The sequence below is a fragment of the Vipera ursinii genome, assembly GCF_947247035.1.
Source record: "Vipera ursinii genome assembly, chromosome: 3".
Classification (NCBI taxonomy): Eukaryota; Metazoa; Chordata; class Lepidosauria; order Squamata; family Viperidae; genus Vipera; species Vipera ursinii.
Genome location: NC_139516.1, coordinates 88419688 through 88443044, shown reverse-complemented (window position 1 = coordinate 88443044; position 23357 = coordinate 88419688). Strand labels below are relative to the sequence as shown.

At 38.1% G+C, this 23357-nt stretch overlaps 1 protein-coding gene across 2 annotated transcripts in view; it reads left to right on the top strand.

The window, feature by feature from the left end:
• OLFM3 (olfactomedin 3) overlaps positions 1 to 20514 on the top strand; it is a 198771-nt gene extending 178257 nt beyond the window's left edge. For both annotated transcript variants that reach the window (XM_083358491.1, XM_083358490.1), the window contains exons 4-6: positions 1392 to 1611; positions 16626 to 16732; positions 19250 to 20514. In XM_083358491.1, coding sequence (XP_083214617.1) covers positions 1392 to 1611; positions 16626 to 16732; positions 19250 to 19927 — 1005 coding nt within the window. In that variant the 3' untranslated portion in view covers positions 19928 to 20514. The remainder of the gene's footprint in view (positions 1 to 1391; positions 1612 to 16625; positions 16733 to 19249) is intronic.
• The last annotated feature ends 2843 nt before the right edge of the window (positions 20515 to 23357 follow it).

Sequence of the window (23357 nt, the reverse complement as noted above, 5' to 3'; positions counted from 1 at the left end):
GCACTAACCCATTTAAGTGTTTAATTGCTGCTTTCTGTGCTTCTAATTTACCGTCCCAGCTTCTGCCAACCTAGCAGTTCGAAAGCACGTAAAAATGCAAGTAGAAAAATAGGGACCACTGCAGTGGGAAGGTAACAGCGTTCCGTGCGCCTTTGGTGTCTAGTCATGCCGGCCACATGACCACGGAGATGTCCTCGGACAAGCGCTGGCTCTTCGGCTTTGAAACGGAGATGAGCACCGGCCCCTAGAGTCAGTCACATGTGCGGGGGAACCTTTACCTTTACCTTTTTAGAAATCCCATCCAGTTCCCACATCCTTAAAATGTAACTATAACAACAGTACAAATATGCTGTTTTAATTATAAATGCTATTCATAAACTCCTCCATAGATATTAATAGTGATCAAGGGGTTTCATTCAATAATATCCCAAGGCAGTCCTTCTAATGAATACTAATTTTGCACCCATAAAATGAGTACTGCAAGCCGTGTCATTGACAGATCTAAAAGCATTGGGGGCCGAGGTTCATAATACACTCATTCTCTAGCAACTCAATTCCAAATACAATTTCAAAAACAACAACAGCAGCTGAAGCTGACAAGAATTAGTTCCACCGAGGCAAAACAGAACAGTGTGAATATTCTTGAAGCACTTTTCAAAAACAGTTTCAAAATGATTGATGAAACTCATTAAAGGCAGGTTTATAATGCTACCACACACAAACACTCCCCAAGTTATAAAGTACCAGCAAAATAGCTATGGAATACTTTGAAGACTACTTTTAATTGCAATTGAGATGTAGGAATTAATCTAGAAAACTGAAAAATCGAAATACGTTATTAGTAAACCAAGCTAGTGTCCATGCTTGACTGCAAAGCTTTTTCTCATTGAAATAGTCTTGTGAGTTGCTTTAAAGATGCAGCTCTTCTATCTTTTCTCTTACTTTGATAGAATGACAATTGCAATTTAGTTCAAGAATAAATGTTGGCATAAGTAATCAGTCATGTGAGAAAAGTATAACACAAATATATGGATAAGTGCCAATTATTAAGCAGGCAAAATGGTCTGTTTCTAATCAGGCAAGTTGTCCTTAAAGTGCTTTGGATCTTAAAAAAAAACTATAGTAGTAGAAAAGGCTTGACTTAAAAGAAAGTGATTCGTTTTAAGTAAGATAAAAATTGAGTACTTCATACATTATACTTCAAGCTTGAAGCCATTTATTCTTAGCTCCCTAACTGTCTCACAGGACTGGAATCATCGTTTTCATACCAAGATCAAGAAAAACCATGAGAGTAGATTTGAAAATAAGCCTAAAAGGATCTCATTAAGGAATTTAGAGGACATGGCACTTCTTAACACTTCCCTAATGCACACTCAACTTCTTTTTCACAGGAATTGAAGGAAAAGATGGATGACCTTCTACCACTGATACCAGTTCTGGAACAGTACAAAACAGACGCCAAGTTAATCACCCAGTTCAAAGAGGAAATCAGAAACCTGTCTTCAGTACTGACGGGGATCCAAGAGGAAATTGGCGCTTATGATTATGAGGAGCTACATCAACGAGTCCTCAGTTTGGAAACCAGGCTTCGAGATTGCATGAAAAAACTGAGTAAGTTCAGACTTTCATTCCTCCTTGCTTGATTCACATCTGCTTTGCCTGGAATTCTTCCATGCCTCCCCGTGTCCTCTGAATTTATATTTTATGTTATTTATTTGATTTGTATGGCCACCCATCTTATCTAAGTTATTTTGGGCAGATCACAGCAATTAAAAACAACACTAAAAGCAAGCTAAATCTGACCTGCAAAACTATCGATAAAAACCAATTTTTTTAAAAAAAATCAGCGGCCAAATAAGTCACTACATCAAATTCAGCATATGTAACTTCTGAAGAAGATCTCCACTATCGCCTGACCTCCAAGCACAATGCCAAAGCCATATCTTGAGGACCTTCCTAAAGGCCAGTTGGGTTGGGGCCAATCTAAGCTCCGGGGGGATGATGTTCTGAAGAGCCGGTGCCACAACAGAAAAGGCTTCTTCCTGGGTCACGTCAGATGACACTCCTTCATCGACGGGACCTTTCTGATATTTCTTCTGTTCATTAACTTTGTTCTAAAACCTCTATCCTCTGGCAACTATGTGATTGAATCAAACTGGGCAGTCAGTGGACCATCTCACTAATCTGAATTACATTCCATTTGGCCTTTGTCTTTTGTGACCCATATCAGTTAAGCAATAGATCTACAGGGGTAATTTTGAAAACTACACCATTGCAGTTCATTGCAGCCTTAGACAGTGGTGCTTCCTAATGCATAAGCTAGAGCAGGCATGCACAATCTTTTCTGAACAGAACTACCCTTGGTGTTTGAATGACATGCTGTAGACAGGCCTGAGCCAAGAACTTAATTGGAATGTAATTGGATTTTAATTACCTAGATACAGTTAATGTGATTGCTTATCGTGCATTTAAAAATTTCTTTTTACAATCAGGATACGGTATTACCAGCAACTTTGGAAGAGTCTTGAAGCCATGGCCATTGAGTAGCACTAGATTATTTATACTCTTGACTTTTTCTGATTTTGTTTTATATGTTCAAAGATACTGAGATTGGATCTAAAGCTACAGACAACTGCATCTAAATGACCTTGGGGGGTGGGGGAGGAAATTAAGCAGGATAAGATCTGGTAAATTTTATTTGGGAAATCCCAGAGCTTTAAACTAGACTGGTTTTTTGTGTGTGTTTTTTTAAGGTTTGCCTTTAGGGAAGATTTATTTTGGATGGAGAAGTGAGAGGGAATGACAATGTAGTATAGATGTGGAAGAAATTAAACAAAGGGTCAGTGAATGTATGGCTTCTTATAGGATACAATTAAATAAGTGCACTATAAATATTTAAAAAATTTCTGAAATGCTGGAGGTTCTTTGAAATTGATCCATTTTGTCAGAGATGAGTTCATGCTCTACCAGATCTTCAAGATACTACTGGATCATTCCATTGGTTCAGATAGCCCACCGACCATGAAGGAGAAACATCTATCTTTAATACAGAAGTCTATGCAACACATCCTTGGCTTTACCACCCTCTGTTCCACAAACATATACATGAGATCAGAAGGACATATGCAACAGCAGGACTTGACTTAGTTAACACCATTCTAGTATAGTCCTAAACAAATACATTGCATTTAACATAATCAAACAGCTGGATGATAAATTCAGTGATGCTTTGCCAGCAGTTCTTTCCGTCCCCATTCCCAACATACTTCCAGGCCAAATTGCCCTTCTGAGAAAACACCAACTAGTTATTTTGTTAATGTCTAAGCACAAAAGATAGATTTAATCAGTGGCAATTGTCTACGGTACTATGGACCAGAAAAAAAAATCTACCCCAAATACACACAGTATTTTACTGTATTTTTGAATGTTTATATTCATTAGGCAAGTAATGGATCATTTTTCTAATGCCAGACATCTTTAACTATAAGCAAGCATCACTGAACTATCTCCAAATAAGTATGCATTAAGGGCAGCCCCCCAAAGCACCTTCATTCTCATTTGCCCAACATTAGCTTCAAAAGAGTGACTTATTTTCTTATTTCCACAGGGTGCCAATTTCTGAACACTGAATATATCTGGTACACTAGAGAATGTAGTTGATTTCCATGAATTGTGTTAAATAAAGAGTGGGGAAAAAATAATGGAGGAAAATATTACTTAAATTATATTCATCCAAAAAGGCAAATGCAAATAATCTAAAGTAACTGGATGAAAAACCCTCATCCTTCATTTCTGGCAACAAAATCACGAGCAATACTTTTAATCAGTAAGAGAAACTAGCAGTGCTAGCCATACCAATCCTTTACATATTTCTAAATGTTAGTCTAGTAAACTCTGGATACCAATACAGAAACTTTATACTGTAATAGTTTCTCTTTCACGTATCCAAGGTTTTCCTAAAGACAAGGTAGCAAATTGGGTATATATTGAGTAGATTCAGTTACCTTTTCAATTCTTGATATATCTTTGAAACTAGATGTAGACTAAGGATTATGGCTAAATGAACTGGAGGAGAAATAAAGTATGCATGTGGTATTTCCTTTTGAGTGTCTCCTGTTGTCACTAGAAATACTTAATCACCTGCCATTTCATTGAGGAAACATATGCAAAAGAGATTGAGGAAAAAGAGGAAAGGTTCATAACATTCTATTAGGAATGATGAAACTTCCCCCGAAGGAATTTATAAGGTATGAATTATGCAGAATTGATGAAATAAGATGTGGGCGTGTAATGGCCAGCATGTGCTAGTTATTCAAGGTGAAAATATTGCGCCCAGAAAATGAAAGCTGACAAAATTGGAAAATTAAGCATCAAAGTTTGTTCTTCTGATGCTCCTTTTTGTGAAGGTCAGATAGCCACTCATGTCTAGGTAGATCCCAAAGGGACAAGAACAACAGATCTCTCACTGTCTGGGGGAAATGCATGCAGGACTTTTCTTTCTTTAGCTGGAGAATAAAACACAGATCTTCTATGTGCTTTGAGACTACGTTGGCACTTAAACTGGTCCCAACGCTTAGACACAACCCCTGTGAATACCTGCCAACCATCTCCACTACTGCAGGAAATGTATTTGGCAATCAGATCACTTCACATCCCAAATTATATCCCTAATGGACAGAGGCAGTGGAGACATTTGTCTTACTGACAGTCCTTGGCTATAAAAATAATGGCGAGAGACGCTTATTAGAAACTGTAAAGGTGCATTATCAGTAAGTGCCAGAATGCATTCATGGTTTCTAATGTTTGCGGTTCATCTCAGAAGATGATGGTTTCGTTGTACATTACTTTACTTCTGGAAGCATTAGAGACACCAGTTTAGCAGCCTTCTAGAAAACATCATTGTCATCCTTAGTGACCAGATATGTCCTCAGTGGCATTTCCTCAATACGTTCACAGGAATTCAAAAAGACAGGCTATTTCAGATAAAAGCAAATTTATTTGCTTATTATTTCTTTATTTATTGTTTGTTCATTCATTATTTAAAAATTAAAAAGCTGCCCAACTCACTCCCGCTGACTCCAGATGGCTTACAGTAATAAAGCCACAACACAAAAGACCAGAAACCGCCACCCTCCCTGGCAACAACAGTGAAACCAACCACTTGTTGGGCTCTATATCACCCTGGGGCCTCCAGGCCCATTGGAAAAACCAGGCAGTGAGACTCGAAAACTCAGTTCCCTCGTAAGCATACCCAAGTGCTCTGAATCCATTGGCAATGTCCATTTTGCTCTCCGAATTCATGGAGACATAATCTCCCCGCCCCCCCCCATGGATTTTCTGATGTATTGTACCTGGAAATGTAGAAGAGACAGGCTCGAAAAGTCACTACACTCCTAAGCATACTCATGCGCTCCAGATCCATTGGCATTGTCCATTTTGCTCTCCGAATTTGTGGAGACCTAACTTTAACCCTAAGTGGATTTATTCCCCAATTTGTTGTTGTTAGCTGCAAAGTCATGTCCAACCCATCGTGACCCTATGGACAATGTTCCTCCAGGCCTTCCTGTCCTCTACCATCTTCTGGAATCCATTTAAGCTCATGCCTACTGCTTCAGTGACTCCATCCAGCCACCTCATTCTCTGTCGTCACATTTTCTTGCCCTCAACCTTTCCCAGCATTAGGCTCTTCTCCAGTGAGTGATTCCTTCTCATTAGGTGGCCAAAGTATTTGAGTTTTAGCTTCAGGATCTGGCCTTCTAAAGAGCAGTCAGGGTAGATCTCCTCTAGGACTAACCGGTTTGATCGCCTTGCAGTCCAAGGGACTTGCAGGAGTCTTCTCCAGCACCACAGTTCAAAGGCCTCAATTCTTTGGCGCTCAGCCTTTTTTATGGTCCAACTTACACTGCCATATATTGCAACTGGGAAGACCATAGCCTTGACTATACACACTTTTGTTGACAGGGTGATATCTCTACTTTTTAGTGTGCTGTCTAGATTTGCCATGGCTTTCCTCCCAAGGAGCAAGCGTCTTTTAATTTCTTGGCTACAGTCCCCATCTGCAGTGATCTTGGAGCCCAGGAAAATAAAATCTGTCACTACCTCCATTTCTTCCCCATCTATTTCCCAGGAATTGAGAGGGCCGGATGCCATGATCTTGGTTTTCTTAATGTTAAGTTTCAAGCTAACTTTTGCACTCTCCTTTTTCACCCGCAACAAGAGGCACTTTAGTTCTTCTTCACTTTCTGCCATTAGAGTGGTATCATCTGCGTATCTTAGGTTGTTGATATTTCTTCCGGCAATCTTAATTCCAACTTTTGATTCATCTAGCCCTGCCTTTCTCATGATGTGCTCTGCATATAGTTTAAATAGGCAGGGCGACAGTATACAGCCTTGCTGGACTCCTTTCCCAATTTTGAACCAATCAGTGGTTCCGTGTCCAGTTCTCACTGTTGCTTCTTGGCCCACATATAGGTTTCTCAAGAGACAAATAAGGTGGTCTGGTACGCCAATCTGTTTAAGAACTTGCCACAGTTTGTTATGATCCACACAATCAAAGGCTTTAGCATAGTCAATGAAGCAGAAGTAGATGTTTTTCTGGAACTCTCTAGCTTTCTCCATGATCCAGCGTATGTTGGCAATTTGATCTCTAGTTCCTCTGCCTCTTTGAAATCCTGCCTGTACTTCTGGTAGTTCTTGATCCACATACTGCTGGAGTCTAGCTTGTAAGATTTTAAGCATAGCTTTACTAGCATGAGAAATGAGTGCAATGGTGCGATAGTTTGAACATTCTTTGGGACTACCTTTCTTTCGAATTGGAATGTAAACTGATCTTTTCCAATCCTGTGGCCACTGTTGAGTTTTCCAAATTTGCTGGAAAATTGAGTGTAGCATTTTTACTGCATCATCTTTTAAGATTTTGAATAGCTCAGCTGGAATACTGTCACCTCCACTAGCTTTATTGTTGCTCAGCTTTTCTAAGGCCCACTTCACTTCACATTCTGGCTCGAGGTCAGTGACCACCTCATTGTGATTATCAGGGACGTTAAGCTCATTCTTGTATAGTTCTTCTGTGTAATTTTGCCACCTCTTCTTAATCTCTTCTGCCTCTGTTAGGTCCCATGCCCATTTTTGCATGAAACGTTCCCTTCATCTCTCCAATTTTCTTGAAAAGATCTCTGGTCCTCCCTATTCTATTGTTTTCTTCTATTTCTTTGCACTGTTCATTTAAGAAGGCATTCTTATCTTTTCTAGCTATTCTTTGGAATTCTGCATTCAATTGGGCGTAACTGTCTTTTTCTCCCTTGCCTTTCGCTTCCCTCCTTTCCTCAGCTATTTGCAAAGCTTCCTTAGACAGCCATTTTGCTTTCTTGCATTTCTTTTTCTTTGGGATGGTTTTGGTTGCTACCCTGTTCTACAATGTTGCAAACGTCTGTCCATAGTTCTTCAGGCACTCTGTTCATCAGATCTAATTCCTTAAATCTATTTGTCACCTCTACTGTATATTCAACAGGGATATGATTTAATTCATACCTGATTGGCCTAGTGCTTTTCCCTACTTTCTTCAGTTTAAGCCTAAACTTTGCAATGAGAAGCTCATGGTCTGAGCCACAGTCAGCTCCTGGTCTTGTTTTTACTGACTGTATAGAGCTTCTCCATCTTTGGCTGCAGAGCATATAGTCAATCTGATTTCTGTGTTGACCGTCTGCTGATGTCCATGTGTAGAGCCATCTCTTGGGTTGTTGGAAAAGAGTGTTTGCTATGACCATCGTATTCTCTTGACAAAATTATATCAGCCTGTACCCTGCTTCATTTGGTACTCCAAGGCCAAACTTGCCTGTTATTCCGGTTATCTTTTGGCTTGCTACTTTAGCATTCTAATCCCCCGTGATGATAAGGACATCATTTTTTGGTGTTAGTTCTATAAGGTGCTGTAGGGCTTCATAGAACTGGTCAATTTCATCCTCTTCAGCACCGGTGGTTGGGGCATAGACTTGGACTACTGTGATATTGAATGGTTTGCCTTGGATTCGAACTGAGATCATTCTGTCATTTTGAGGATTGTATCCAAGTATTGCTTTTCCTACTCTTTTATTGACTATGAAGGCTACTCCATTTCTTCTGAGGGATTCTTGCCCGCAGTAGTATACCTGATGGTCATCTGAATTAAATTCACCCATTCCTGTCCATTTTAGTTCGCTGATACCTAAGATGTCAATGTTCAGTCTTGTCATCTCTTGTTTCACCATGTCCAGCTTTCCTTGATTCATGGATCTTACATTCCAGGTTCCTATGGAGAAAAAAATCTTTACAGCATCGGACTTTCCTTTCACCACCAGACACATCCACAGCTGAGCCTCCTTTTGGCTTTGGCCCAGTGGCTTCATTCTTTCTGGCACTAATAGTACTAGCCCTCTGCTCTTCCCCAGTAGCATATTGGGTGCCTTCCGACCTGAGGGGCTCATCTTCCAGCGTCATATTGTTTTGCCTTTTGGTACTGTCCATAGGGTTTTCATGGCAAAGATACTGGAGTGGGTTGCCATTTCCTTCTCCAGTGGATCACGTTTTGTCAGAACTCTCTGCTATGACCTTGCCGTCTTGGGTGGCCCTGCACGGCATAGCTCATAGCTTCATTGAATTACGCAAGCCCCTTCACCATGACAAAGCAGTAATCCATGAAGGGGTATTCCCCAATAGGATTTTCCAAAGTATTTTAGCAGGAAACATAGATAAAGCAAGCTAGAAAAGTCTATTTTCTATTTTCGTTAAACTTCAGACTGTTATTTTCTAATCTACCACAAATTGTTTTGAATTTTATTTCTGTATTTGTTTGTTTTTAACCATTTAGTCCTGTCCAACTTTGTTGACTTTATAGGCAAGTGCTTTCCATGCTACCTTGTCCAGCACAGCTTCTTTTAATTTTTTTATTTTAGGCAATTAACAAAGGTAAAGGTTCCCCCGCACATGCGTGCTAGTCGTTTCCAACTCTAGGGGCCGGTGCTCATCTCTGTTTCAAAGCCGAAGAGCCAGCGCTTGTCCGAGGACGTCTCCGTGGTCATGTGGCCAGTATGACTAGATGCCAAAGGCGCATGGAACGCTGTTACCTTCCCACTGTAGTGGTCCCTATTTTTCTACTTGCATTTTTACATGCTTTCGAACTGCTAGGTTGGCAGAAGCTGGGATGAGTAACAGGCGCTCAACTATGTTACGCGGCACTCGGGATTCGACCCACCAAACTGCCGACCTTCTGACTGACAAGCTCAGCGTCCTAACCCACTGAGCCACCACATCCCTTCTTTGGGCAATTAGCTATCTCTATTTATGTCATCTCAAATCTGCTCAGCATTCCTTTCAGCTCTTAATCCAAGTTGCTATAAAATGTTGAAATGTTGTGATGCTTCACCTATTCTTAGCTCCAATTATTGATCAGAGTTATCCTGTAGTAAGATGGCGGCCAATAAATTTAATTAATATATTATGATTTTTCTGGTCTAGTTTTTAAGCTGGCTATCTAACCAGTTCATTGCCACAACATCCAGTTCATATCTTAATTAACTTAGTAAACAGACCCTAATGACATACCTTGTTGATTTCTTGCTGAAGTCAGGATTTATTAATGTTCTGGAGATTTAGAGACTGTTTCTTCTGCAAGACCATGGAAAAGAATGTCTTGTATGCCTCTAGTTTTTCATTATTATTGTCTTCCACTGGGTTTGTTCCTCTGAGTATTTTCCTTGTGGAGACAGACTTCTTCTGTCAGACCCCGTTGACTCCTTTGTTGGTTTAATAAAGCTTATACCTCCCTTATGTGCTAAACTATGACTGTTACATCCTTTTTCTTTTTTAACCAAACATCAGTACAAACTCAGATCTGCTAGAAAGATGTATCAGATGGATATCAAACAGGGACCAAACATACCATAATCACAGAAAGCCTGTCCAATCCATTCATCAGGGTCACAGGCTAGTTAAGCACATTCTGTCAACTTAGACAGTGTACCAAACTTGTTGGTCCTATGAGCTTGCTCCATGGAAACTGCCATTTCTAATAAGGCCATTTAAAGGATTCCCTTTAAGTTTGATTTATAACTTTTGGGAGTTGGCTTTGTAATGTGATGCTAATGATCATAATTTTTCATAGACACAGGTGCATTGTTCTATTTTCCCTTTGAAATATGCAACATTACTCAGAGTGCAGAGAAAGAGTTTGAAAAAATACTAAGCCAAAGAAAGTAAAAGTCTGAGATAAGAAAAAGAGAATAACAATAAGTCAAACTAGTTTAAATGAACATTCTTACTAAATTTTTCATTTATGTAGTTGATTTTCAGTTTCGGTTTCATTCATTTTATGTAACCGACGCATATCAGTGAACTTCTTTGATACAGATTATTCATTTTTGGGGGCAGAATACTTCTTTGGAAAACATTTATTCCTTAAAGCAGATCATATATAACTACTCTACATTTCTACCCACATTTAGATGTATTAAAATTGTTCCATTCATTTTATCCCATTTTTAATTAATATTTTACCAACATATGCTAATTTTTCTCTTTCTCTAGTTTTTTTAACCATTTAGATATATTTCTGCAAATCATTTAAATTCTCAGTAACACGGTGTCATGTGCATATACACTGAGATCTCCTAACAGCAGGCTTCTAATGTCACCACAATAATTTTGTATTCATTTTCCTACAAATACGTTAAACAACCAAGGGGATAACATAAATATTTGCCTTATTTCGTGCTCATTCTAAACCATTTAAAAATAAATATAAAAACATAACACAGGGGTGTCAAACTCGCAACGTCACATGATGTGTCGCGATGTATCGTGACTTTTTTTTCTATTGCTGGCAATGGGATGGGCGCAGTTTCAGCATGACACCCCTGACATAACATAAGATAGTATAATATGTCATAATAAATATAAATGTGTGGGTGTGTATAATAGTATATAATAGTATTCCATTGGTTTTCACATGCTTTACTTCTTCTATAGACAGCTAGTATCACATTCAGCAACCTATTTTCAACTTCATATTCATATAAAATATTACATTATTTAAATATTTTTATTTAAATTAACTTTATTGTGTTCTTTATGCAATAAGGTTTCTTTCCGCACATTTCTCAGTCACCTGCTAGAGGGCAAAACCGCTCTCATGTTATTACAAACATTCCTTTTATATTGTCCACAAATGCATTAAACAACAACATGAGGGCAACAAACAGCTTGTCTGACTCCTTGTTCAACCTTGAACAATATACTTGGCATTTCATTGTTCTATGCATACTTTACTCACATTGTATATTGCTCTTGTTATATTCGAGAAACCAGCCAACATATTTGTGCAAAATATTCCATTATTTCCACACTATTCACTTAGTGGTATGTGTTCCCTAAATTAATGCACACAAACAGCCTTTGTTGTTGTTATTGTTGTTTTTAGATATTAAGTTTTTGGGGAGACAGGAGAAAAAGAAAAAAAAATGTTGCTGTGTGCCTGGTTTCCAACCTTAGGCCTTACGCAGTCTCCTAAGTAACCAGGATGAGGGACTGAGGTCACAGTGGGGCTTTCAGTGCTATATAGAAGTCCTTACTCCAGTAAGTAGGCTGAACCTGGACAAAGAAGCATTTGATGTAAAATAAAATAATATAAATTAGTAAATAAATCAGTAAAATAAAATAAAAATTAAAAAAGACATTCCTATTGTTGATCCCCCTTATTGCTCTTTCCAACTTAAATTGTCAAGTGGGGGCACCTTTTGGATTTTGGGATTGAATTCCACATATTTGGGGAGGTTGCATGCAGTTTTTATTATTATTATTATTATTATTATTATTATTATTATTATTATTATTATTGTTGTTGTTGTTGTTGTTATTTCTTTTAATTCGATTCACAGTCTGGAACTGGTAAAAACTTAACAGTTCAAGTCCTAAGCAAGGACCTATGAGCTGTTAAGGTAGCATCTGAGATGATGATGATGATGATGATGATGATGATGATGATGATGATGATGATGATGATTACATTTATTATGCCACTCACCTCCCTTTATAAAGTGACTTTGGGAAATTGTGTGACTCGGTTTAGGCACCTTTATGTTAAACCCAGGAGAGAAATGTAAATATATTACTTAATCAGGACCTTATTTAGGAAAGCAGAATCATTGGATTTAAAACAAAGTTGAAAAACTAAACCAGGAGCCGTAGTGGACTTTATTCTGTGGTCATCCCAGTCACTGTTAAGCCTTTACTTAAAGCTTACATGGTATCCAAGTAGTGTACTTAACTCCTCAGAATTTGTAGCTGAAACTACACACTATGGGAATGGAGTTAATGCCAAAGTTAATAGCTCCCTCTGGTCTCTTCCTCTGTCTATCCCACTTCATTTGGGACCTCAAAGGCAAAAGGATGTAAGGCCTCTTCCTGCATTGCCTCACTAGCTGCCATTTGAAGGGAAACTTTTAGAGCAAACTCATCGCAATACTACGCATTTCTGCAAAGGGACGAGAAGATATGCACAGTTCCGTGACATTTGCTTCCTGCCTGCCTCATTTTTAATCTTCAAGGTCTATTTAGTTCCAACTTATTTTCTCCCTATTCATTTGGTTTGGCAATGAATGTGATGTCTTAAGGCAAATTATTGGAGCATTTTTCTCATTATAAGTAAAGGAAAATGGCTAATTGAGATAGTCTGTTCAGTTTGGTTTAGTGGTTAAGGCACCAACCTAGAAACCAGGAGACTGAGTTCTAGTCCTGCCTTAGGCATGAAGGTCTACAAATAATGAGGTATAAGCAAATGAAAAAATAATTGCAACCTATACTTTGCTAAAAAAAAATATATGCAGCAAATTTCCAAGGACACATCCATTATAGTGTATCAGGATTATGCCATATTTATAAACATTTTTAAAGAGTTCATTGTCTCCTGATTTCACTTTCATCTTCAATTTAAAAACAATATCTCTGTATTTATGTCAAGATATTCATTTGAAAAGTAGTTTAATGCATTTTAAACATGTCTTTTAAAAATAGTTTATTTTTCATTTGAAAAGTAATTTAATGCATTTTTTTAAACATGTCTTTTAAAAACACATATATGCAGAACATTTAAAAACTAATTGGTAATAAATTACAATTGGCACATTTTTGGCAGCCCTACTTTGTTCAGTGTGTATGGAAATTCTTAAAAATCCAGTTTGAATGTAGTTGAATATAGCAAGAACTGCTGTTAGAAATAAATCCTGGACCTGAATCTATATATATTGTATATATTTCTCACTGCTAAATAAATCCCATTAAGCTAGATATTTTATTCCCTTTGAATGGAATTTGTCAGACATATGGAGTAAATAAGAAAAAAGCAATGATGAAAAGCAGAATGGGGAAATATTTGTTTAATCGTTTTATTCAATTTCTCTAACTCCCAGCTCAATCCATTTGATTCTGGGCAGCAAACTATCATACCATAATTTAAATTAAAATAGAAAAATGGGGGAATATTGCCTTATTTAATCCCCAAAGCAGGCAACCTTATGCCAAACCCATTGCTAGCAGACAACACTTTTTCATTTCACTAGTCACACATTATTAAGGTTAACAAGAAGTATAGCATTCCCTTAAAAGAAGATTCAAAATCCAGATCTCTGAAGTGTAGTTAATTTGAGAGATCTCAGATGAAGGTAGAAATCAATTCAGTTTTTAATGCTGTATTCTGTTCTTATGTTTCTTCTACAACTATAAAACTTGTGTTATAGTTTCATTTATATCCAATAGGTTGACTGTGTTTCTGATAGGGATAACTTTGTTTTCCAGCTGCTGACCTAGAGGTCATCTTGCTTTAGCTATAGATCTCTTACAAATGATAGACTGAAAGACTGTAGAACAATAAATGCAGAACTGGGATGCAGTAATAGATACACAACAGTGGGAAAGTCAGTTGAAGAAGGACATTAAATTTACTCTGAATATTAAACTAACAAAAAATAAATAGTATTAGGTATTTTATTGTTGGTATTCTACTCCAGTTCTCTTAGCTAATTGGAAGATTCATTATCCAAAAATCGTTGGAAATGTAATGATAATAGGAGTAGAAGTAGGAATAGAATAGAATAGAATAGAATAGAATAGAATAGAATAGAATAGAATAGAATAGAATAGAATAGAATAGAATAGAATAGAATAGAATAGAATAGAATAGAATAGAATAGAATAGAATCGCTTTAGGGTCAAGTGTGATTGGAGACACAAGGAATTTGTCTCTGCTGCATAAGCTCTTATTGTACATACAAACAACAAAATACTGTAATCATAAGATACCAATAGGAGAAAGTAGTAGAAAAGATAAGAAGGATAACAGATTAGCTTTCATTTCATGCCAAAGTTGTAAAGCCCAACATATATACACACATACGTACTAACTGTTGAAATGATATTATATGCTTTTTCCTTGAAAGATTATTTGATCCACTCAGGAGAAATGCTAAATTGTGGGATATCTTCTATATTTAGAATAACTTTGTGCCTTGAAAGTAAATCTGATATAGAATGTGATTCAGACTAGAAACCATTCCTTCATACTTCACCCAAAATTTATGTTTCAGTATGCATAATGTCCATATTTCAATTTTATAGCATATCTAAATTAGAACAGACTTTTTAATAGCATAAATTGAATTTAATGTGGCACATCATCTTATTCCATGATTTATACTGTGTTGACCATGGTTCTTGATCTTCATAGTCAGTTTAGAGCTTAAAAGTCATTTCTAATCTTTTAAAATGAAATGGTATATTCAGCTATTCATAATTAAATAGTGGTGTAATAGAAAACTAATCTTAATATTTTGAAATTCCTTATTTGTTCATTTGTGTTTATCCTTTTTCTTGTCTTTATATCTCTCTTTATACCTTTTTTAAAGTGTCTAATTAAAGGGGGGGGGGAAGCCAAAACATTAAGACTGCTATACAAGCCTTCCACTTGGAAAGCACATACATTCGGGTGTGATAAAGCCACACAAGAGCATAAACCTACATTTTATTTTCTTTCTTTAAAATATTTATATCCTGTATAAGTAAGAATGTTCAAGGTCTCTAACAGCAAGGTAAAACTGTTATATATGATTAAACTGCAGTAAACAAGGCGACACATTATCACGTTTCAGCATAATAGGAAAGGACCAACAGCCCTTGTACAGCAGAATCTCTAGCAAGGCATCACACCACAGGCATACTGGAAAAGCAACATTTTACATGCATTTAGCCTGCCTATAAACAATCAGAAGGAGAAAATAAAGTAGGCAGGAGCAGCCTTTGCTGAAGGACAGCTAAATTCAGCACAGGAAAGGCAAAAGGTCTCCCAAGATCAGGATTATGTGATCAAGGACATCTTTTTTGGTGGGGGGAGGAGTCAAAAAACACAAGATGGGAATTGCAATTCCATGATCAAAGCTGCCCTCTTTTTACATGTATCCCTCTTTTAAAAAAATAAAATAAAATCTCCCCCTCCTGCTCTATGCCTCTTTGCATAACAGAAGCAGAACAGCAGAAAACTTTAGGTCAGCTTTTGCGAACTTTCTGGCTTTGTGGACTGGTGCACGGGGGAGGGGGGGATGGTTCCATGCGAGTGGCAGGCATACGGGCACGAGAAGCTCCATTGCGGGAGCACGCACGCATATGTAGCCCTATTTGCACGAGCGGTGGCCAATCGCACCCCGCCGCTCACGCAAATGGAGCACACACACTGGCCCGCTGCTTGCACAAACGGGGATGCGCATGCACTTGCCCGCCGTTTTGGGCATCTCAGTTCTGAACAGGTCACAGCCCGGTAGTGGGCCATGGCCCGGGGATTGGGGACCCTTACTTTAGGTATTTTCCTTAAATCTTTGTAACAGGAGGGTCAATTTTTTAAAAAAAGACCTAGCTTTTTGTAGGATTTACATTATAATTTTGTGTTTTCTGCTCAAAATGGAAGAAAAACATCTCTTATTTTTTTTACAGTTTACTGTAGTAAGGCTGGAAAGGGTGATCCAGAGACCATAGTTTACCTATATGTTCTTTAAAAACAGGTAGTCCTTTGTTGTACAACCATTTGTTAGTAACCTTTCAAAGTTACAAAGCATTGGAAACGGTGACTGATGATCGGTTTTCACACTTACAACCTGGGTGGTATCTCCATGATCACATGATCAAAATTCGGGCACTTCGCAACTAGCATGTATTTATGACAGTCTCAGAGTCACATGATCACCATTTGTAACCTTCCCAGCTGGCTTCTGACAAGCAAAGTCAATGGGGGAAGCCAGATTCGCTTTACAACTGCACGATTCACTTAACTGCAGTGATTTGGAAAATGTTGTAAAATGAAACAGACTACTCGCTTAACAACTGCCTCACTTAGCAATGGAAATTTGGGGCTCAGTTGTAGTCTTAAGCCGAGGACTACCTCTAAACAGTTCTTTGTTTCCTTAGAGAAGCTGAACAAGCTGTTGCTTTGAATGGGACAAAATGTGAGGGGAAGGTCACTTAAAAGCAAAACTGATTTCTTAATCCATCCCCACTCCCACCAGGAAGATGGATGCAGTTACCATATGTCCTGATTTCTTTTTATTTTTTAGCCTGCGGCAAATTGATGAAAATCACCGGTCCTATTACGGTCAAGACATCTGGAACCCGGTTTGGAGCTTGGATGACAGATCCATTAGCCTCTGAGAAAAACAACAGAGTACGTAGCTTATATTCTCTCTTGCTGGGAGCCGTGGAGGAATTCTTCTAGTTGATTTATTATCTCTGAAATTCTAAATAGAATGAATGGCAGTATGAAAGTGTTTTAAATAAACAGGCAAATAAGCTTGTCTTAAACTTTAATGTCTGCTATATTTAAAGTTTATTCTGACTAGCGATGATTCCCCAAAGGCTCAAGGAAACACTAGTTATAGAGATCCATTTGACTGGAGATGAACTAGGACCATCTGCATACAAAGCATCTTTATACATCTAATCTCATTTTCCTTCCAATGCAGCTTGATTGCTAGAGAGAAATAAATCCTTTTCTGTATCTGTAAGTCTAGCAAATGGGGTACAGTTTTCACATCCATAATCATCGTGCCAAATGAGAATGGAAATCTTGATTGAGGGGGACAGATGAGAGGAGGGGCTTCTTATTTTAACTTTGGAATGCTAAAGTAGAATCTGCAGAAAAACATTATTATTATTATTCTCAAACAATGTTATTCTCACCTTCTAATCGGAGTGGACCTGTTCAGTAGAAGAGCCAGCTGTGACCTCCTCCAGGATACATAATGAATTCAGTCAGTCCACCTCTCCTTCTGTCTCCTCATTTTTCTTTTCCAGCTGACTTTTATGGACAATGTTCAGTCCCTACGACCTCATTTTCAGCAAGAAGGACTACCTTAGCATTTAACATTTTTTTACGACTGTAAACCTTAGAACTCCCTCAAATCTTTGAGGATGGATGGATTTATGGATTTGCATTTCACATTTCTGAACTGCTCATCATCCTCAAAGAGGGATTCTGGATAGTATACAATACAGCATAAAAATATGAAACAGTATGGAAAAATTAAAATATATAAAATTATGTGTGTGTGTGTGTGTATGTACTGTCTGTATGTATTCATTACATATACCATATTTCTCCAAAAATAAGACCTGGTTATGTGTGTCTGTGTCTGTGTGTGTATGTATGTATGTGTGTATGTATGTATGTATGTATGTATGTATGTATGTATATATGTGATCAGGGTGATCAGTCCAGCTAGGCACCCACCCACCCACCCACCCAGCACGTGGGTAGAGACGGCAAGCAGGCAAGGGCCAACAGTGTCTGGCAGCAGCCACAGCCTGCTGGCCCCTTACCCAGAGCACTGCGGGGCTGTGCAGCCCTGCAGCACAGCTGAGTTGATTACCTGTCCAAGCAGCAGGCAGAGGCAGATGTGCGGGGGGGAGGAACATAATCTGGAAATGCCATGCAGCTGCCAGAGTAACTGTAGATAAGCCGAAAAACAGTGTGATAGAGTGGGCAGGCAGCCGTGGGAGGTTCGTCCTCACACCGCAGCAGGCAGAGGCTTAGGGGAGGCAGGTGATCCCTATTCACCACATGGCCGCCTGCCCCGGCACAGCCACGGGCAAGCCAAGAGATGGTGGGACGAAGTGGGTGGGCATCTCTCGGCTTGCCCATGGCAGTGCCAGAGCAGGCGGCTGCGTGGCATGACAAGATCGCCTGCCTCCTGCCTTTGCCTCCACCTGCTGCTGGAGGTGCCGCCACACATTGGGATCGCCTGCCTCCCCCTCATACACAGATCTGCTTGGAGGGCCAGCCTGGTGGTTACAGCACTCAGACTTACCTGCACAGACTGTGGCCGCTGCCAGACACCGTTGGACCCAGCGCGCTCCCTGCCTCCTGTGCTGGCCATGCCCACCCCCTAGTGCTGATGTCGATCTTAATTGGGGCTTTTGGGTGGGGTAGAGCTTATATGCATGCTAAAAAAATCAAGCTAGGGCTTATTTTCTGGTTGGGTCTTATTTTCAGGGAAACACGATATATATGGAAATGGAAATAGAATATATATATATATATACATATAAATAAAATGGAAATGGGCTGGTCACGAAGGACTGATGGCAGGTGAATCTATCATATATATGATAGATAGATAGATAGATAGATAGATAGATAGATAGATAGATAGATAGATAGATAGATAGAGACATATTCACAAAGCCACATTTTAGTTCTACTTCTTTTGGCATTCACCCCCAACTCCACTATGGAAGGGAGGGATTCTTCCTGTTCACACTAATAGTACTGTGCCTACCATTATTGCTACTAAATATCTAAATGGCTTGTTTTAAGGTAAGATATCTCCTTGGTGTGCTTACATAACACATAGAGAGAAATTTATAACTTTCATATTATTTAAACAAAGCTTACTGCAACATGAATAAAGAAAATGAAGTTGTAGCCTAGATGATGTTGCAGTGTTAAAATACTGAATCTTAATACATTGTTTTCTTATTTATGGAAGGGCAAATCTACACTTTTTTGCAACCATTTTGAAAAACTTTTGGTAACTGTTTGCATCCATTCTTGAGCATTTGGCTTTCTTTTGCTACTGGAAGTAAGTCAAAATATGGGTGGCAGGGAGATGAATAATACAAGTATTTAAAATAGTGTATTGATTTGACTTTCCAAAGCACATGTGTTTCTTCTCATTTTCAGGTTTGGTATATGGACAGTTACACCAACAACAAAATTGTCCGTGAATACAAATCCATAGCAGATTTTGTCAGCGGTGCAGAGTCCAGGACATACAATCTCCCTTTCAAATGGGCAGGAACTAATCATGTTGTCTACAATGGGTCTCTCTATTTCAACAAATATCAGAGCAACATCATCATCAAGTACAGTTTTGATACTGGGCAGGTGCTTGCTCAGCGTAGCCTGGAGTATGCTGGTTTTCACAACGTTTATCCCTACACCTGGGGTGGCTTCTCTGATATCGATCTGATGGCCGATGAGATAGGCTTGTGGGCTGTCTACGCAACTAATCAGAATGCAGGCAACATTGTCATCAGTCAACTGAATCAGGATACCTTAGAAGTGATGAAAACCTGGAATACTGGGTACCCCAAGCGAAGTGCTGGTGAATCTTTCATGATCTGTGGCACCTTGTACGTCACCAATTCCCACTTAACCGGAGCCAAGGTCTACTATTCATACTCGACAAAAACCTCCACGTATGAATATACAGACATACCTTTTCACAATCAATATTTCCATATATCAATGCTTGACTACAATGCCAGAGATAGAGCTCTCTATGCCTGGAATAATGGGCACCAGGTCCTATTCAACGTCACTCTTTTTCACATTATTAAAACAGAAGACGACACATAGGTGTCAATCAGGACTTTTGGCCACCCGAAAGAGTGTCGTTGTGCCGAACTCAAAAAGCATCCTGCTGGGTTTCTTTTAAATTCTTTTTCCTTTCTCAGTAAAAAATTAATGGAGGAGGATTTTTCTACAATGTAATGTATTCCAAATATGGCAAAGTCTTTCTTTTAAAACAACCTAGTTCATAATACTGGTATCTTTCTAAACAGTATACAAAGCCTGCTTTGACTTTGTCATGGAAAGTACTAAATACTTATTTCAGTGGGAAAGACATCGTTTTAAGAAGAACAAACAAAATTAATGATCTGCCTTATATTAGAATCAGAGACTAACGGTGGTGTAAAACTGCATGAATGTCTTTTTCTACCATCATCATTTTTTAAAAAATAATAATAATTGCTCAATGTTAAAGTATATTTGAGCAACCTTCTGAGGGGAAATTGAGAAGAATTCTTCGGGGCAAGGGTGTGAATTTTTAAAGGCAGTGTTCCAAAATTAATCAGTTATGGATTGGATTACTTTAAGAGTAGAAAGAGTAAAAATCCCATTGGCTATTACACAATTTTCAGATGCGGTGCTGTACAGTCTGTTTTTAATCTCTTGCAAGCAGTTTCTCAATGATCTGTATTTATACCATTGTGTCCGCCATTGTGTACCTGTATCTCTTCACTTCTGTGAAAGTTAATTATTTTTTATAAAATATAATTGAAATTTAATCATAAACTTGATTATGGCCCATTTTTTAATGCTATAGCTCAGGGAATTCAGTCTTCACTTTCAGAATCAAAAACTTTGATTGTGCCTTGTGCTGTAGCTAACTTGACTTATTCAAGCATATTCCCAAAGCTAACTTGACTTTAAAAACTGATTATCAGGATTTCTTGCCTGTTTCAACAACATTTGTGCCCAAGCTGGTATGAAAGTCTTTGTAAATTCTGGGCTAGCCTGGCACAATTAGTTTTATATCTAATTCAGACAGGATGTTGCTTGTCTACATCCAGTGCCACACTCAACAGCTCCTATGAGTAGTATTTCATTTTAAAATGTTACTTCATGTGTCATAAAAGGGTATTGACATGCCAGCATTTCATTCAGGATATGGCACCAATTTTCAAAAATATGGCATTAATATAGGGGTGAAGTTATTTGGTTGAACATAGCAGGATGTTTCTGGAATAGAAACTGGACGAATCCCAGCCATGAGAAAAGTGATATGTCTGGCTCCAATTTTGCATCTTGCAGCATAGGAGGAATTGTAGACTACATTAATTTGGAAAACCTCAGAGTTACACCCTAGCAAAAGCAGACTTAGAATTTGTAATTAATAGCTATTTGTCTTCTTGCCTGAATAAAAAGCTCAGAATACAAAAAGAGAGAGAAAGATTTCTGATATTGATTTTAGTTATATTCTGTCATTTTAAGATAGATCTAGATGGATTAGCCTAGGAAAAAGGTAAATACTCCTGTTCCAACTCTATGGTGCTGTAGCAATACAACAGTTATGAGCATCAAGGACACTCCTCATGACACTTTCCAAGCTTCCTGTCCCATATTATTTATTTTGAGGTGGGAGTGGATAGTTATTTTTGTTTTAAATTAAAACAAACCAACACATTCTGAGAAAACTTCTCCTTTTATCCCCAGCAAATATAATCAACATTAAGAACTTATCAGTCTCTTAAAATAAAATCAAATATCTTCTCATTCCGTATCTTCCCATAGTTTTTATACATCCATCTCTAAAACTTCCTCACTCCCTATTAAACAGCAGCACCCCCAGCAGGCAAAAGGGGTTATCAGAAATGACAGCAGAATTATTACAGATTACATCTATTACACCCAATCTCCATTCGTCCTTTCCTTTAAAAAAAAAAATCCCCACCAGTTTCCTCTCTTGAAATAATCAAAATTCAATCCCACACAACCCCCCAAAAGAATTAAATATTACCTGAAATAAAATAAAATAAAATATTGTCATCCAGTCCTAATCAAGAAGCCATTAAACATTCCTCCAAATAATAGTCCATTATTTTAACCTTGGCCAAATAGATTAAGTTTGTATTCTTTCTTCTTTTTGCAGATAGTCTTTAAAATCCTCAAGGAAAGTTCCAGCATTTGCATTGTCCTTCCCTCTTCCGTTCTCTCAAAGTTATTTTCTTCATCTTTATCAAGCCCTCTTTGTACTTCCAACATAGCAACTCCAGCAAATCCCTCTTGTAAATTTCTATAAAGAAATCATTCAAAGCACTCGTCTGGTTTATAATCATTAGCATTTATTTTTCCATTTTTGAGTCCTCATCTTTCATTTGTAAATCCACTATTGCCATATCCCCTTGTAAATTGTTATTTTTAATCCCATCTGTAAATCAGTTTCAGTTTTATCCAGTGGGGGTTGATAGTCTGGAGTTACACCAGCCAATGCTAATAAAGGGTTAAATAGTTCAAAACTGTCCTCTTGCTGTGAGTCAAACATTCCTTTTAAAGTAGGTATCTGGTGCCCAGTAATAGCTAATCTTCAGAAGTCTTAGCAGTATATGTGTAAGCTAAACTTTTTCTTGTGGAAGAGATTCCTTTAAATCAACATCAAAATGTTACATCAGACTCCATCTGAGCCCTAATCCGTGTGAAACTTTCCAAAGCCAACAATAATCATACTCTTGCTGTATATTCCAGAAAATCCAAATCTTTAAACTCACAATTAACCTGTTCTTTTTTTAAAAAAATATTAAAGTACTAGGTGATTTCAGTAAAACTTGAAACCCAAAGGTTCTTAATTTTTAAAGAAAGCTAAAGAAAAATATAAAGTACAAAGTGATTAAAAGATGAACAAACCAAATGTTTCCATATGGCGACATTAGCAGCTATAAGTACGATGGAATTCAGCGACTCTCAGCTGATTTCAAAAGCAGGAGTCTTGCCATCAATTCTGAAAAATGCAGCTGTACACATAATGTATGATTAATCTCACGATCTCTCTTTAACTCCAGAGAGATTTCAACCACCCAGTTTCTGCAATTAGAAGATTTTTGGACACAATGTGGTCCTCTCTTCAGTTTGCCATTTACTGGAGATTCAACTGCCATTATAATTTCCAGCTTATGTCTTTACATGTTCACTTTTTTCCCCCTTCCATATGCCTTCCTTTTCAGTTGTGTTTTGTGTTGTATTACCATGTTTCCCCCAAAATAAGACCGGGTCTTATATTAATTTTTCTTCCAAGAGACGCATTAGGGTTTATTTTCCAGTTAGGTCTTATTTTGGGGAAAATACAGTACTTAATGCTGGCTGACAATCTTAACTGGGGCTTATTTTGGGGGTAGCGCTTATATTACGAGCAACTTGAAAAGTCATGCTAGGGCTTATTTTCTGGTTGGGTCTTATTTTGGGGAAAACCTGGCAATGCATGCAATTGTTTACCCTCAGGACCCTTTAA